Here is an 18,654-nt window from a genome sequence, read left to right on the forward strand (position 1 = left end):
TTCCAACAACTCAAGGCTAAAATGGTATCCTTACCCGTTTTAGCCTTACCCGACTTTGAGAAGCCTTTCACCATTGAAGCTGATGCCTCGGGGCATGGAATGGGGGCTGTTTTGATGCAAGAGTAGAGGCCGATCGCTTATTTCAGCCAAGCGTTCAGTCAGTTGGGGAGTAAGAAATCCATTTATGAACGAGAACTCATGGCCATAGTGTTTGCTGTGAAAAAATGGAGGCATTACTTGTTAGGCAGAAAATTTTTGATTAGAACGGATCAAAAAAGCCTCAAGTTCTTAATGGAGCAATGGGAGGTAAGTCCGGAATATTTGAAATGGATGGTGAAGTTGATGGGTTACCGATTTGAGATACATTATCGGGCTGGAATGGAGAATAAGGCGACTGATGGGCTATCCAGAATCTGCCACACAGCAACTTTGATGGTTTTGACAGTGCCTAGAGTGGTCCATTTGGAGCAGGTGGCAAGTGAGGTAAACACTGATGCAGGGCTGCAAAAAATTATCCAAGAATTACAAGCTGACCCCTCCTCCCATCCTAATTTTTAGTTGGTGGACAAGCACCTCGTCTACAAGGGGCGACTTTACTTACCCAAGGGATCCGCACTAATTCCGTTGATACTCCAAGAAGGGCATGATGGGAGCATGGGAGGTCATTCAGGGTTTTTAAAAACTTACAAAAGGGTGGCGGTGAATGTCTATTGGCCAGGTATGAAGAATGATGTGCATCGATATGTAAGTGAGTGTTCGACTTGTCAACAAAACAAATATATAACCTTGTCACCGGGGGGACTGTTACAGCCACTACCAATTCCTAACCAGATTTGGGACGACATCGCCATGGACTTTATTGAAGGACTTCCAAAATCTAACAAGGTAGATTCAATCTTGGTCGTGGTGGATCGACTTAGCAAATATGGGCATTTTATTGGACTTAAACATCCATTTACAACTGGGGAGGTGGCTGGAACTTTTATCAAGGAGGTGGTAAGGCTCCATGGGGTTCCTAGGTCCATTGTGTCGGATAAAGACAAAATTTTTATGAGCAGATTTTGGGAGGAGATCTTTAGGCCGCAGGCACCAAACTCAAAAGAAGTACAACTTATCATCCACAAACAGATGGGCAAATTGAGGTACTCAACCGGACTTTGGAAACCTACTTGAGATGTTTTGCTTCTTCAAAACCAAAGGTCTGGTTCACTTGGTTACCATGGGCTGAATTATGGTACAATACTTCCTATCACACAGCTGCTAAATTAACTCCCTTCCAAGTGGTGTATGGGAGGGAACTGCCTCCCTTAGTGAGGTTTGAGAAGGGAACTACACCTGTCTTGATGGTGGAGTAGCAGATGATTGAAAGGGATGAGGTCCTAGATGAATTGAAGGCGCAACTTTCGAGAGCATAGGCCATAATGAAGAAGAGAGCAGATGGGGGAAGAAGGGATGTGACGTTCCAGGTAGGTGACTTAAGTGTATTTGAAATTAAGGCCGTATCGGCAAAGATCTTTGGCTGCCTGTGCAAATGAGAAGCTAGCGGCCCGCTATTATGGCCCGTTTGAGATTGAGAAGGAGGTAGGCCCTGTGGCTTACTAGCTGAAATTGCCACCGCATTGTCAAATCCACCTGACATTTCACGTGTCCCAACTACGGGAGGCTAAGGGGGCAATGGAGGCCACGAGGGAGCTGCCTGCACAGCTTACTGAAGATCTAGAAATGGTGGTGGAACCCTCAACGGTGCTAGGAGTGCATTCGGGGAATCGTAGGAGCATGCAAGGAGCAGAAGTGCTGATTCAGTGGAAGGGCCTGCCACCATTGGAAGCTACTTGGGAGCCCTACTCAGTGATCCAGCAGCAGTTTCCATTTTTCCACCTTGAGGACAACGTGAAAGTTGGGGGAGGGAGTATTGATAGACCACCGATTCACTGGACATACCAAAGGCATCCAAGGAATTAGGGATAGTTTTGGAATTAGGAAAATGAGCTGTTAGATGAGGGGTAGAGTAGGAATTGCAAGGTTGTGTAACAACCTGCATGTGCGGATTCCAATTCTGTTAGAGAATGAGGAATAAAAGAGGGGTGGCGGTGGTGGGGGGGGGGGTGTGAAAAATTTTCCAGAAAGTAGGAGAGATCAAGGGCCTCTCGAATTGCCCTGTTTTCTTTCTTCTTCGGCTGTAATCGGTTTGGACTTTTGCTTATTGAATCAAGTATTCTTACAATTCTTAGAATTCTATCATGAACCTCTCCTGGAATTGAACTTAACATTGCTAGACTACCTCCTAGCTTCCAAAACCGGCCTTTTAGGATTTACCACTGCCTTTTCCTTTATGTTTGCTTCAGAACAAGACTGCTCAACCTCTTTTCTTAACTCTCCTCTATTTCCAGCTTAACAAAGGTATGATTAAGATTTGGGTACTCCTAGGCTGACATGAGTTGTCCTATTCCTATTCCAACCTCTATGCCTTTCCAGCTTCTCCTCCTTCCAACAATCTCAAATACTGAACTACAACCTCAGCTACACCTTGAGATTCCCATTGGATAACTATCAATGAAGCTGCCTTACTTATCCTAGGCATACCATTGAAATTGACACAGCTTCCTCATGCACTCAATTTACCCTTTGGACTATCACAATCTTATATCTTACCTAGGGAATTACTATCATACCTAGAGAGACCTTCTAAGCAACCAATCCTTGCTTACCTTTCCCTCTAGCCTATTATCCCTTGGCTACACTATAAGATCACTTTTCTCTCTTAATTTCCACATGGATACTGGCTGATTAGTGACACCTATTTGACCCAGATTAAGCCTTCATGTGCTGCTATAACCAATGGCCATGTCTAGCCATTTCTCTAGACTTTTCCCATTTCCCAGCACTTCCTTAATTTACAAATAGACACTACAACAGCACGCCACCCCTTTAACCTAAGGGATATTCCATTTAAGTCCAAAATTCTCCCCAAATTTACATGGCTCCATGCCATTCATTTGGACAAGAGTGCATTACCTCTTATTATACAAGAGATTCTATTTTCCAGCCTGCTCCTTAGCATTCAAACCTGAGCCTAAGCATCCTTCAAATCCAACATTCCATACCTCATTGGTAGATTACTTGAGGTTCTATCTTTTGGTAGATTACTTGAGGTTCTATCTTTTACCCATCCTAGGCAACACTAGACCTTCTATTCCCTTGCTCATTACCTACAAGATGACTCTCCTTCCCTTTCATTGCTTAATCCAGATTTTGATCAACCAAGGGCTTCACCATACAAAACAATCCTGGCACACACCCTTTTCCCCTCACTGTTCACAAGGACCCTTACTGCAAGAGCCAGAGCTATCTTAAACACTAGCTTCCTCTCTCTCACAATTTAGCCCAAGCTTACACAATGGATCTGATCAAAACATTTTCCAGATTTCCCTATTGCTATACCCTGGTTCATAGGTTAGTTTAGGACATTCCCAAAGGATTCTCCTTGCTGTTTTTCTTTACACAGCATTCCAGATTCCATCCCTTGCCCTTGGAATCAACTAATTCCATGTCCTATTAGTAGAGTTTTCCCTCATAGGTAAGAACCCTAGCTTTAGGAGACCTAGGTATACCTATTACACAACTCCACACACCTAACCCATCACACCAGAAGCAATTTCCAGCAAGCTTCCTAAATTCCAGCAAGCTCATATACGCTGGGGAATTCCTTAGGAACACACCATCTTCACTAGGTTCACCTCACCTAGCTCCACCATGAGACAAGGCCTAGATAGGTCTCCCTAGATCCTAGAAATTGAACTCTAATGGGCTTGATACTTTACTCTTGATTATTGCCTACTAACACCTTATCACCTACTATGACTCTATAAATTGAAAAACCATTTCCTATGATAAGACTACCCTAAACCTAGAAACTATGCTACATTTCCAGCATTTCTAGACACTTATAGGGCATCTACACTATCATAGTCAGCCTCACACACAGATGAAGAAATTCCAGGATTTTTCTCTAGGAGTTCACTCTTTCTTTTGGGACAATTCTTCTTAATATGTCCCTCATCATGGCAGTGATAGCATCTTATCATTTTCTTGCCATTCCTAGACTTTGACCTAGACCTACCCTTAAATTTAGGGTTCCTAGTTTCTGGTCTAGTCCCAACTGTAAGAGCATCATGAATAGAGTTCTTTCCTTCGACCTTATGGTGTAATTCCTTGGAACTCAAGGCTCCGGTCACATCATTTAGAGACAACTTGTCTCTACCATATTTTAAGATGTCAACAAAGGTTTCATATGACTTGGGTAGAGAGTGCAATAAGACTAAGACCTTATCCTCATCATCATATTTGATGTCTATGTTCTCAAGATCCAAACATAACTTGTTAAACTCATCTATGTGTTGTTTCTTACCTTCATCCATTCTAAAGGAGAAAAATTTGGTTTTCAAATATAACCTAGTAGACAGGGTTTTAGTCAAGTAAAAGGTCTCCAATCTTTTCCAAAGGTCTGATGTTGTGGTCATTTTGGCCACTTCCCTCAAGACTTTGTCCCCCAAACTTAAAATCAAGGTGTTAAAAGCTTTCTTGTCAATATCTTTCTTTTCTTTTGATTTTTTTCTTTTTTCTATTCTTCAGTGGAGGTTTCAGGCAGTGATTCTTCCTCATCTAAAGCCTCTTCTAGTCCTAGATTCCCTAGCAATGCCCTCATTTTCATCCTCCAAAGGCCGAAATTATTTTGGCCATCAAACTTCTCAATATCATACCTAGTTGTAGCCATTATAACACTGTTCTATGATAGAGAATTCAAAACAGATGAAATCTTGAAGGTTCTTAGACTGTTCTTGAACCTAAAAACTAGCTCTGATACCAATTTGTTATCCTAGGACTAAGCGGAATGACTCTTGGATGATGTATGCCTCTCTCAACACTCTCAAATTCACCCAGTGATAATAGAAATTGAAACAGAAAATATAAGCAATCAAAAAAACAGAATGAAAATAAGAACAAGAAACAATCAAACCACAAGTAATAGGCGCGAATTTATCTTGGTTCGGTTTCCTTTGAGGAAACCTACATCCAGCCTTCAAAGAGCCCTCCTAGTAGTCTTATTAAGGAGAAGAAAGACTAGTACAACAGCAAGATCTCCCCCCTATTCCCGAGTACAAAAACAACAACTTCTCTCCCAAGATTACAAAGCTAAAAAAAACAGAACTCTAGCCTTCCTCTCAGAGAATACAATGCACTCGTTATAATAGAAGAGAATAGAATGGCCGCACACCCCCCCTAGCACTCTATTTATAGAGTTGGCGGTTATCTCTAGAGAAGACATTAGATATTTACAGTTTGTCTCCCCCCAATTTCCATTAATTACAGTTTGGGATATAAACTTCTATCTAATTCTTCAATGGCCCTCTAGCGCACTGCCATCACTCACTGCTTTCACTTTTCTTCTTCTTATACCATATACTCGAGACAATATTTCAACATCTGCAATAGCTAATGGTGGATATTGGCTCAGTGGCCTATATCTTGCTCAAGCCTGCCCATATTTTATTAGGTTTAGGGTATGCATAAGGCTATTGAGATGGGCTTAGGCTAAACTGTAGGCCTGAATAATTTATAGAAGGGATTTAGGATGAGCTTTTAAAGTCTGGCCCATGCATACATATTTAATTCATTTTTGCTTTAGACTATACAAATATATATCCGATTAAGAGGCTTTTTCTGGCATTGCATGCATGGTTGGTGGAGAGGTGTGGGATGCATTTTGGATTCTTTAGGGGCTGTTCAGTTATAGAAAACATTTTTGAGTTTTTCATCTCCAATTTTCTCCTTCATCTCCAGTTTTCCTTTTCCATAGAAATTTTGAAATGCTTTCAATTGTTAAATATGGAAAACTATTTTCTTATCTTAAGACTTGGAAAATCTCTTCTAAATGGTTATATAAAACATGTGTTCAATTGTTATATAATGCAATATATTGTTATTAATAATATTATTACTTTTTAAAATGTGAATAATTATGTTATTATCTATGAAGCATGAACATTGACATGGGGACATGTGACATGGGACACGACACTTTTTAAAAAAGTAAGACACAATGCAATTGAGATATGATAATTAATAATATATATATTTTGATAGAAATACATGGAAATCTAGAATTCATGTAGCCGACCCCACATAGTGGGATAAAGGCTGGATATGTTGTTGTTGTTGTATATATTTTATATTTTAAGGCATAATAAAGTATCAAAACTATATTACGACTCAAAAATATGCATTTAAAATTCATAAGTCAAATCCGAATCAATAACCCTAATACAATTAGCAATCAACTCAGAGTCTAGTCGGCTTCATTCCTTACAATCCAATAGATGTTCAAAGAGCTATAAAATAGAAGCATGAAGGGTATGAAAACTGAACATCATGCAATCAACACATGGAAAAAAAATGCAATTACCAAGTCATAAAACAAGCTAAAGAATAAGCAAGAAAACCCCTACTTTTTAGTCTTCAAAGTGCCCCATTAAAGGACATGCATGTCCTATGAGTGTTCACATGGGGGACACGCCTTGTGGACATGTTCGATATGTATTGAAGGTGTGTTGGAGTGTCTGACATGCCAGCGACACTGGTACGACAACCCCTAAAGTTTTATAGATTATTATAAAACTAATACAATCCATACAATATATAATATTGCTAATTTTGTACTTTTGATAATAATTTATGAAGATTGATAATTCGGTCAAATGCATTGGCCTAACTGGGTGTGCGAATGGTCAAAAAGACCATTTTGCCCGTGCATTAACAATTTTGGCCGAATTATCATTATTCATAATTTATTAGAAATATTATCATATTAAAATTATGAAAAACTTAGATTGGTAATATTATAAAATTAATATTACCATTACAATGTTCATAAAATTAGAAATATCAGTGAGTTATAGAATGTGTTTAGATGTTATATTCAAGTGTTCTGTGACAGTATTCTTATATTTATTTATTTTTTATTTTTGGTAATTAACACCACCTAATGTGATTATGGCTTGATATTTCCTCGTTGTTTTGTATTTGGTAATTAATTGCATCCATGAATCCTAAGTCTTCTTATTTTTTATAGGAAGGCAGTTGGAAGATTCAGGGGTTCTGAACGAGTCACTTCGGTCCCGCAGTAATTCATGGGGCCTGCACATGCCTTTAGTTTGTCCAGATGGTGCAGTTGTTGCATATGCATGGAAACGTCAACTTGCTGGCCAGGCTGGTGCATCTGCTGTTGATAGGACCAGGTCTGTATTTATATAGTTAGTAAGTTTCTTTGCTAATTTTGCTTCTCTAAAAAAAGAAGGCTCTCTCGCTCTCTCTCTGACTTGGGTTTTTTGCCTTCGAGTTGGTGGTGCTAAGTCGAGGAATTAGTCAGTCTATGAGCATGTTTTTGTTGGATATTTGAGGACTTGTCAATGTAAAAAATTGGTTGTAACAATTCTGACTAATTGGTAGTTGTCCCATGATACATGGGCATGTTGACGTGTAAATATGTTATTTGTATGCATAAAAATGTAAGTTAAGTTTTTTTGTTTTTTTTCCATTTTTTTAGATTACAAATACATTTGAGAAAGCTGTATGCAACACAATCTTGAAAGTTTTGGGCTAGGTTATTGGACTTAAAAATTTAGAGAAGGAATGAATGAGAGCCTCGAAAGACATATAAGAGGAGTTCCTAAACTGGGTCTAAGGCCTAAGCATTGATTTGTTAAGACTTAGTTTTGATCTTTTATGCATTAGAATACTTTTGTTCTACATAATGTCTTCTGGGGTCTTTGAGTAACTCACATTATGTGTTTAGAATTTATTTATGGTCTTTGATATTTCAGTTTTTGTTTAGTTTTTCTAGTAGGAAATGAATTTTTATGATCCTAATGGGAATAACATTACCAGAGCTCTATAAATACCATTGTAAAATCTTTTTAGTAGTAAATGGAAATATGAAATAATTACCTACAGTTTTATCTAAGCACGTTATGGTTTCTTTGAATTGTTTGATGCAATGTTAACCCTATGGGTGATGCCTATAAGAGCGCTCTCTCTCTCTTCAATTTTAGATTCTTATTCTCATAACCGTACTTGCAGCCCTGTTTTTAGCCCCTAAAATTCATCTTTTCAACTTTCTTTTACCTCTAAATTGCCCATCAACCCATTACATATACAAAATATAGTCCTTTCGACAATTTTCCCTAGCCTTCTAACCATAAATAAGCCTCCAATCCATTGGTATCCCCATAAACGAGATTCGTCGTACATCAGAAAAGTAGAGAGAGAACACTTAGAGAAAGAATGAGGAGAAGAAATAGGAAGGGGGTGTATGACATGGGAAAAATCAAGATCAAAGAAAAAGAGAGACACATTGCTAAAAATGGTATTTTAGGTCTAAGAGAAAGGAAAAAAAGGTTGTAAGGATAACTCATAAGAGATTAGAGTGATAAAGAGCTATTAAAGAGAAGAGGAAGGAAGAGAAAAAATAGGGAAGGGATCGATAGAGATCTTCCAGAACTTGCAACTTTTATTCATCTTTAGAGGGAATTTCGTTTTATGTTAAGGCCTGTTTATAGAGTTCACAAGTTTCCTAAAACACTAAAGTAATGTAGAACCCGAACCAAAGAAAAAAGAGTAATCCCAATTACTCAAATAAAATATCATTAATCAATATTATTCATTAAAGTCTGACATATAATACATCATTATAGGATTACTTATAGACAACTAATAGGTGAAAATCCTACTTAGGATTTCTTGACCCAATCAAATTAAGATTATAAAGATAATTCCTATCTAATTAGGATTCTAGGAAATAAAAGAAATCAAAGAAACTAAGAAATAAATTAAAAATAAATAAACTAATAAAACAATATTAATTTCCCTTTTTACACCTAAAATATTGTGTCAAGCCTCGAGTATGAGGCTTGGGCAATTTTGGAAGAATCGGGAATTTGAGAAAGAGAGGAGAGGGAGAATTTGAATTAAGAAGAGGGAGAGAATCAGAGAGAGAAATTAGGGAGGGAAAGATCGAATGTATTCATTGATAGATCCCATCCTCACATACAATGCCCATTTATAGGCTCGCTCAACTAGTTGTTATCACAACTGATTCCTACAAGTGGCCTAGGCGAAACTGCCCGCACATGCAATCTGTTATAGCCATTCTGTTATTACTACTTATAGCTATGCATCTCTAGTTTATTACATATAAGCCACTAGGCTTGTGACATATTGTTTCTCAAAATATTTGTTTTTACGATCTTCATCATAAAGCATGCTCTAGATTTGTCATAATAACATAATGTTGTGCTATTAAATCTTCTATTCTTTTGGGGCTGCTGAGGTTGCCCAAGGTTGAGTTTAAGGTTGTCATGTACCTACTACTAATGGAGGTTGTACATTGAGTGGGTAGTTGGTTGTACCTAGATAAGAGCTTAAGCAGTCATACTCTTTTGATTTTGGCAGCCGTTGGCTCCTTTTCCTTGGTTGCTAGGATTAGTATATAACAAACTGATCCAGCCCAATTGAGATCATCGATGAATACAATTGAGAAGTTTCTGATTTCCCTTCTCCAATTCTCTCTCTCTTTCTCGATCCTTCCCTCTCTCATTCTCTGTTCTTCCTATTTTCCCTAATCCCTTCTCTGATTCTTGCTAAATTGGTGAGAATTCCTTGTCAGATTCTCATATCTGACAATTTTGGTATCAAAGCACATCCTCGGCCAGTGAAGCCCCTTGCTATCCTTACTCTGATGGTGGACAACACTCGAATGAAGAACTTTAAATCCCAACTGTAGCAATTCAACTCAACAATCTCTTATTTGCAAGCTAGGGTGGATCTATTGGAAATCGGATCCAACAGGAATAATGAGGCGATTGTCTTGATGGATCGGAAATTGGAGAGCTCGATGGATGGATTAGAGACGAAGTTAGATGGGGCTATCAATTAGATCCGAGATGAAGTTGGAGGCTAGATCCGAGAATAGCTGCAGAGCTGTCACGACGCCGAGGGTATTTTTGTAATAGAGACTATAGATGAATAAGCAGTTGTACTAAGCAGTTACCGCTTTAGCCACTTGTACCTATTCGGTTATGCTATAACAACCGAGGGTAATAGCTTGTAAACAAGCCATGTACGGAGGATGGGAATCATCAATGAAGAGATTGATTCTTTCTCTCATTTTCTCTCTCTCTAATTCTCCCTCCTCTTTCAAATTCTCTCTCCAGTTTCCTCTCTGTTCTATAATTCCAGAATTAGCCAAGCCTCAGATTTGAGGGGTGACATTCTGGTATCAGAGTTGGCGGTCCTTGGCGAAGTAACAATGATTGGAGTGAAGTGAATTACGATTGATTGGTGCAGTGTGTGGTGATCGGATTAGATGATGGTGGAAGGAACGAAACTTAAACAACTGGAGTCTAGAATAGAAGCATTGGAGTTTGGGATGACTCAAATGCACGAGGCAGTCACCAAAAGCAGGGAAGATGCGGCTACAATTAGAGATGGGATGCGAGAGGAGTTGACGACAGCTTGGGAGAGCATGCAACGTCAACTAAAAAGGCATCAGGAGGCTATGGAGTAGTACGGTTAGAGGATTAACAACATGTTCAACATGCTGTCATCCCTACCTCAATTCCGGTTGCCTTAGAAATTTTCTCCCAGAACCATAGCCAATTCGAATTTGGCCGGACATGTCATATTTCCAAGGCCTTAAGGAGTAACAGAGGCAGAGGAGTTGCGGGACACGGGGCTTGGTGTTCAGGTAAGGGAATTAAACCCGCATGCTAGTAATCACACACCATTGCCAAGGTTAGAAATACCTTTGTTTGATGGATCCAGGCCGAGGTGGTGGATCCGTTGGTGTGAATGTTTCTTACAATTCTATAATGTGGTCGAATCTCAGAGAATTGCTTTGGCAACAACCTATCTCAATGATACAACTGATTCATGGTTCCAGGGGTGGTTTCGATCTAGAGGGGTTGAGACACGTTGGATTGACTTTGCTGAGGAATTGTGTAAAAGATTTAGAGAGAAGAATATGGCGGATGTAATTGAAGAGTTGAATAAACTCAATCAGGAGGGAACATTTACAGAGTATTTGGAGAAGTTTGAGGAGTTAGGTGCCCTAATGTGGAATGCTCAACCATCCCTCACCGAGCAATACTTTGTATCAAGTTTTATTAGTGGCCTTAGGGATGAATTGAGATCCATGGTTATAATGATGATGCCCTCTACTATTAGACAAGCAGCAGAGAAGACCTGATTACAAGAATTAACCGTGGAATCTATCTACAAAAGGAACAAGGTCCAATCTCATACTGTTCCCTTGATTAGCTTACCTACAGGAGGGAATTCTAAGGCTATGGTGACAAGGGTGGCTTCCAGCCTACCTAAAGGGAATTAACATGCCCTGACAATCAAGAATCCCACTATGGAATAGAGGAGACAACTGGGATTATTCTATAAGTGTGGGGATTGATATAGCCCAGGCTATTAGTGCAGAAGGTCAATGAAGAACTATGGGGTGATCAACATGCCTCTCATTGAATTGTTGAAGAAGGATGGATTCAATTGGGGCCCAAAGGTTGAGGAAGCCTTTGTGTAGATAAAAAGGGCAATGAGTGAGGTCCCGGTGCTAGGTTTATCAGATTTCAGCAAGCCCTTTACACTAGAAACCAATGCTAGCAATATAGGAATTGGGGTAATTCTAATGCAGAAGGGCAGACCATTGGCATTTATAAGTCAGGCCTTAGGCCCTGGGCATTTGGGCTTGGGCATATATGAGGAGTTGTTGGCAGTATTAATAGTAGTAGAAAAGTGGAGACATGTCATGTACTAACATGTAAGGGGGGAGGTAACTGTAATTAAATATAGTAGAAGGGAAAGGTAGTATATGATGTAACTATGCTATAAAGGATTGTACCAAGTTTGTTGTTGCACTAGCAGTTGGTACATTCTCAGCTCATGTAGGCAGTTACCTGCACATGGGGGAGGTTAGGATCAACTATAAAAATTGTTGACCTTCTTCCACAGATTATTATGAAAATTCCCAAGTAATTATGAATTTCTCTCTCTATTCTCTCTTTCTCTCTCACTTTGCATTCTTCTCTTCCATATTCCCTCCCTTCTCTCTCTCTCTCTCGATCCATCTATTGATCGAGAATTACCCCTCAAATCCTTAGGGAGCTGACATTTGGTATAAGAGCAATGCTCTTGGGCGTCGATCGATTATTGATAATTCATCGCCATAGCCAATGGAACGAGAATGAAGCAAATGGAGTCCCAGTTGCAGCAGGTTACAACAATGATGGTAGAGATGCAAACAAGGATGGGAACTCTCAAATCCTCTATTAGAATAGGAATGGATACCCGGATTGATTAGGCGATGGAAAGATAGTGTGAAGAGAACCGGAAACCGAGTGCTCTACTACGAGAACAAATGATGGAGCAGATGCACTAGTTCATGAGGATGTTTGCATCCTAACAATTAGTAAGACTCTCACCTAAGTTTCCTCCTGGGGAGAGGTCGGAGCCCATCCTTCCCAGAGTGGGAATGGAGCACCGATCAGTAGGGATGTCAGAATTTGAGTTTGAACCAGAAATGGTGGGAAAAAATATAAGGGAAAGGAGGCCAAGAGCTCAGGCTAATCGTAACCAGCCGAGCTTCCCTGTGCCGAAATTGGAGATTCCACTTTTTGAAGGGGAGAATCCGAGATGGTGGATAAGGAGATGTGAAAGGATGTTCTCCCTATATCAACTATCAGAACAACAAAAGATCACCCTAGCTTCTGCTTACCTAAACGATATGGGAGATGCATGGTTTCAAGGTTAGAGTGTGGTGAAGGAAGGAAGTTCATGGAATGTATTTGTTGATGATCTCTGTGAGAGATTTGGGGATAGGAGTATGAGGGATATAATTGAGGAGTTTAACAAACTCAAGCAAGAAGGAACAGTGTAGGCCTATCAGCTCAAGTTTGAAGAGCTAAGGTCCTTAATGATGGTGCACAGTCCCCATTTGTCTGAGGAATACTTTGTATCGAGTTTTATTAGTAGTGGCTTAGGGGATGAAGTGAGGCCAATGGTGAAGATGATACAGCCTTAGACAGTTAAGCAGGCTACTGAGAGTGCGAGACTACAAGAATTGATTATTGAGGCTTTGATGAAAAAATAGAGGAGCCAGGCAAAGGGAGTAATCACAGGGGGTTGGTAGGTTGGGAACAGAATGTTTGCTAGGGATATGGGGCACAGTGGTAAATGGGTATTGGCCCTACCCTCTACCAACCCTACTCCTACAAATGGAGGAAAATTGATGGAACAAAGGTGTCAAGCTGGGTTGTGTGATAAATGTGGGGATAAGTACTTCCTATGCCATGGGTGCAAAAGGTAGTTGCTATTGCTGGAAGGAGAAGATGATGATGTAGAGGAAGGAGAGGAACTCTCTGAGATTGATGGGGAAGATAGGAGAGAAATCTCATTACATGTCTTAAAAGGGGTGGCCAACAACAAGATTATAAAGGTGGAAGGAAGAGCTAACAACTGTCCTGAAACAATTTCTTCTCTCTAATGAACTCCTTAGTAGCTAGGACTCTCCAACATGTCCCATAAGTGGGAGTACCCATAGCTTCTTGGATGAAGCTATGGTAATGAGATTGGGGTGTGAAGTCACTCAATCCCATCCCCTATTAGTAACAGTCGCTAATGGCAACAAAGTTTTAAGTCAATCATTGTGCAAGGGATTCCGTTGGGAGATGAATGGGGAGGATTTCACAGCTGACTTGAGGTTGCTCAAGTTAAGGGGTTGTGATGTGGTTCTGGGTGTTGATTGGATAAAGGGGGTAAGTCCAATCAGCTTCGATTTTAATAAAATAGAGGTAACTTTTGAGAAAGATGGAAGAAGAAAGACCCTAAAGTAGGGGTATGTGACGCAACGTGTGTAAATAAAGCATACAAAGAAACCCTTGAAACAATAAGTTTCAAGTACTCTTGAGAGAACAAACTTCAACGACCAAAGCTGGACTCTCAACTAGGCGCAAGAACCAAAGCTGCTTGTTAGAAAAAATCGAACTGGTTTGTTGGAATTTATTGAATAAAAAATTGATTACAACTCCTAGCTTCTAAGTATATTTATAGAGTTTGGCTAATCCACCTAATACTTGTAAATAAAATTCAACTAAAATCCTAATAGAAGTAAAACCCTAATCAAACATGAAGTGGAATCCTAAAACTTATGAAGTTTTGCTATTGTTCTGACGCTACTGTTTGGGCCAGTTCTAAGCTACCCAGTTTAGGTCAGGCTGGCCTTGGGTCGGGTCTTCAAACAGGAACAATGATTGCATTAGTATGCAAGATGATTTTGGGTAAGAAGCTGCAACGGATATTCAAAATTAAATTCACCAAGGTAGCACAACTATTCTCCATTCAAGCCTTAGAGCCTACAGAGGACAATACAGAACAAGAAGGGGAGATAGCTGTTACTGTGAGCAGCAACTCTCATGCCTAAAGAAAGGTACAAGAGACTGACTCTCTTAATATGCTTTTAATTGAGTTTAGGGACCTTTTTATGGAACCCAACTCCCTACCATCCAAGAGACCTTTTGATCATCCTATTAACTTGAAACCAAATATAGTGCCTGTCAGTGTAAGGTCCTACCGTTACCCACCAAGACAAAAAATTGAAATTGAAAGACTCATTGAAGACATGATGCACAAATCAATTATCTGATAGGAACCTCGATAGAAATTCAAACAACAATCAATTACCAATAACTATCAATACTTTTCAGCAAGAAAACAAGAACAAACCAGGGCATTCGAGAGGCCCTTACTCTCCCAATTCTTCTATCAAAAACTAGCTACCCTCTCCCTCTTCTTCTCAGCTCTTTATACCGCTCCTCTGTCCCTCTCTAACTGAATTCCCTTACACATGCAGGAATACTTTATACCGCTCCTCTGTCCCTCTCTAACTGAATTCCCTTGCACATGCAGATTATTCCCTCAGCCTATGGACTACAAAACTACCCCTCATACGCACATGCTGGTTGTAACAACCTGCATGTGCTAATTCCCTATTCTCCCCTTCATGCTTGCTGGTTTTTGGTAGGTCCGGTACACCAGTGGCCTATCATTACTCCCCCCCCCCCCCCCTTTCACCTTGTCCTCAAGGTGAATAGTAGGAAATTGTTGCTGAATCATATTGTAGGGCTCCCAGTTCATCATGGCGACTGCTTGCACCACTGCTACTACCAGTGGGGCTACCATTCTCACTGTCCTCAAACTCACTGGTAGCATAAAAAACATGTTCCTCTGCAGAATTCCATGAGTACTGGCTCAAGAAGTAACTGGTGTCAAGTGCACTCTCTGATGAAGGAACAAAAGCAGCCTTCTGTCTAGCAAGGGTGTCCCAGTTAATATCTCTGAAAAATGCATGCTGCTTCACCTCCGAGGTTCCTCCTGCTCCTAGTCTCTGATGAGGATCTTCAGTTAATAACCGATCAATGAGATCTTGGGCTTCATAGCTCATTTCTTCAGGTACCTGGGGCCAAGGTATCTTTCGGTTGAGAATATTATCAAATATTATCTGAGGATGCTCAGCATTAAAATGTGGGATACCAACAATCAATTCAAATAGAATGATACCCACAGACCACCAATCCGCATTTGCACCATGCCCTGTCCCTAAGAGAATTTTGGGAGCCAAATAGTCAGGCGTTCCAACAGCAGACCGTTTCTTTCGTCTTTCTTGCTGATGCTTAGATGCAGTTAACTGAGGTTCATCTTTTCCCCATAGCGATGTCCCACTAACAGCCGGACCAGATAAATCACCAGTGTTGTTGATGAGACCAACCCTTGAAAGCCCAAAATCTATTAACTCATCCCATAGAGTAGAATCAACCAATTCCTCCTTCAGCATTTCAACAGATTCAACACTGTTTGCATTCTGACATCTCTGTGCCCAAGAGTGAAAAGAATGTTGGAGCCAATCAGAATTTAAACAAGACTCCATTATCATAAGCGGAACTTCTATATCATTGGGCTCCACAACAGAATGCAAATTGAGCCATTGACTTCTAGAAACATGCTGCCCTTCCACCATCATAACCTCATGATGGTGAGAATGCATGGGGGGCCCTCCATTATCAACCAACCCCATGTAAAATTTCTGAGAAACCTGGCTAAGAGTCAAACAATCTTCCCAAACCACATGGACTGTGATGGCGTCCCCTTCCTCGGCAAGATGCTTTTCTTGGCTGTCACCGGATCAGCCGTCCGTGGCCTTTTAAATGGATCGATTGTCGGTTGCCCTTCTGCCTCGCCGTGGAACTCCCCAACACCATTGTCGTTGGCAGCCACTCTGCCTCGCGACACCATCATCTGCTCAACTGGCAATCCCCCTTCAATATACAGCTCGTCCCCCGTGCCTTCCAGCATGGACCCTAAGCGATTCCATAGTAGCCCCTTCAACTCCTCCCAGCTTCTCACTCTTCATCTCCGTTGCTTCCACTGGAACCATGAAATTGCAACACCCTCCCAACACCATGCTGCTGCATCTAACTTCTCCTCATCAGTCATCCCAGCCTCCGCAAAGTAACGTTCGACTTGGAATATCCAGCCGTCACATTCTTCACCTTCAACGAGCGGCATCTCCATCCTTCTTCCATGCACGTCCGGACGCCAATTCCCTCCAATTCCACCCTCAAACTCCCTGCCCATTTTGATTCCAGGTGATCCCTCGGAATTCTGGGTAAATTCCAAAGGTCTATCCCCCTCCTTCGCGTTGCTCTTCTTCTCCTGTTTTGGATCCTCCCACTTCATCCTCAAGTATGCGAATTGGTCCTGCATGATTGCTACCTTCTTTTCCATCGATTGCACCTCCCCTCTTCTGGTGTCGACTCCCTTCTGCAACCCCTCCATCTTTTCCTCAATCATCTGCTCTAGCCCGATCGGCCTCGACACCCTCATCTCGGCTCGGATGACCGGCTTTAGTCCGTTGATAAAGGGGCCCTTGACGGACCCCTACTGTCGAAGCGCAAGGAACCTCTCTTCCACCGTGCCTTCCTGCGCGGTCTTGAACCTATCCCTCAACATCGCCTTGAGCTCCGTCCAGCTCCTCACCCGTCGTCGTCTTTGCTCCCACTGGAACCACGACAGAGTCGCTCCTTCAAAGTATGAGGTCGCCGACTCCAACTTCTCCGCTTCGAACAATTGGTTCACCAGGAAGTAGCGCTCAGCCCTAAAGACCCAGCCATTTGGATCATCTCCCTCGAAGATGGGTATTTACAGGCGTCTCCCACGGTACTGCTGCCTTCTGACACCATCGACCCAGCCGCCCCCTTCGCCACTTCTCCCTCCAGCTACCGGCGTTCCCTCCCTTGACACGGGCAAACCCGCAGGTTGGTCTTCCTCATCACGCTCCCCCTTTCTCTCTCTCTCTTGCTCCTCCCATCTCTCCTCGTTCTTCCTCTTGCTCGCCCGCTCCTGTTCTTCTCATCTCGCTCGCATCCTCGCGAACAGCTCTAGCAGGTTCGCTAGGTGTCTCTCCATCTTTTGAAATGCACTCCTCATGGCATCATCTCCCAGTGGAATGCCTTCCACCCTCATCTCCAAATCACCGACTGGATCAGTCAAGTTCACCATTTGGATCGAAACGCTCTGACACCAAATTGATAGGAACCCCGATAGAAATCCAAACAACAATTAATTACCAATAACTATCAATACTTTTCAGCAAGAAAACAAGAACAAACCAGGGCATTCGAGAGGCCCTTACTCTCCCAATTCTTCTATCAAAAACTAGCTACCCTCTCCCTCTTCTTCTCAGCTCTTTATACCGCTCCTCTGTCCCTCTCTAACCGAATTCCCTTACACATGCAGATTATTCCCTCAGCCTATGGATTACAAAACTACCCCTCATACGCACATGTTGGTTGTATCAACCTGCATGTGCTAATTCCCTATTCTCCCCTTCATGCTTGCTGGTCTTTGGTAGGTCCGGTACACCGGTGGCCTATCATTATCCAACCCAGCCACAACCCTTTTGTTTCACCTGTATTACTTGTCAAAAAGAAAGATGGTTTATGGAGGTTTTGTGTTGACTATTGTCAACTAAATGCCATAACCATCAAGACAAATTCCCAATACCTATTTTGGAAGACTTGCTTGATGAGCTTAAGTGTGCTACTATTTTTACCAAATTAGATTTTAGGTCAGGCTATCATCAGATTTGAATGAGGCTTGAAGACATTCACAAAACAACCTTCAAAATCCACCAAGGGCACTATGAATTCCTAGTTATGCCCTTTAGTCTCACCAACGCCCTAGCTATCTTTTATGCGTTTATGAATTAGATTTTTGAACCCTATTTGCGACAATTTATCTTAGTGTTTTTGATGATATTCTCATCTATAGCCCATCCTTTGCCAAGCATCTTGATCACCTAAAACTACTTTTGAGGTCCTTGGGCTCAATCAATTGTATATCAAGGAGTCAAAATGTGCCTTTGCATAAGAACAAATGGAGTACTTGGGCCACATTGTATCTAATGTAGGGGTGAGTACTGACCCTAGCAAGGTGGCAGCTATGTTAAGGTTGCTTAGGCCTGAAAATGTCAAGGGTCTT

The 18,654-nt window shown here is 41.2% G+C and overlaps 1 protein-coding gene across 4 annotated transcripts in view; it reads left to right on the plus strand.

Annotated features, from left to right (window-relative positions):
- Window positions 1-18,654, plus strand: part of LOC127810120 (mediator of RNA polymerase II transcription subunit 27) — a 36,257-nt gene that overhangs the window by 7,440 nt on the left and 10,163 nt on the right. For all 4 annotated transcript variants that reach the window (XR_008025361.1, XR_008025362.1, XM_052349391.1 and 1 more), the window contains exon 2: window positions 7,130-7,295. Coding sequence is in view for 2 of the 4 variants with exons in the window: in XM_052349391.1 (XP_052205351.1) it covers window positions 7,130-7,295 (166 nt within the window). In the remaining 2 variants the exon portion in view is untranslated. The remainder of the gene's footprint in view (window positions 1-7,129; window positions 7,296-18,654) is intronic.

This window comes from Diospyros lotus, chromosome 9, assembly GCF_014633365.1.
Source record: "Diospyros lotus cultivar Yz01 chromosome 9, ASM1463336v1, whole genome shotgun sequence".
Taxonomy (NCBI): domain Eukaryota; kingdom Viridiplantae; phylum Streptophyta; class Magnoliopsida; order Ericales; family Ebenaceae; genus Diospyros; species Diospyros lotus.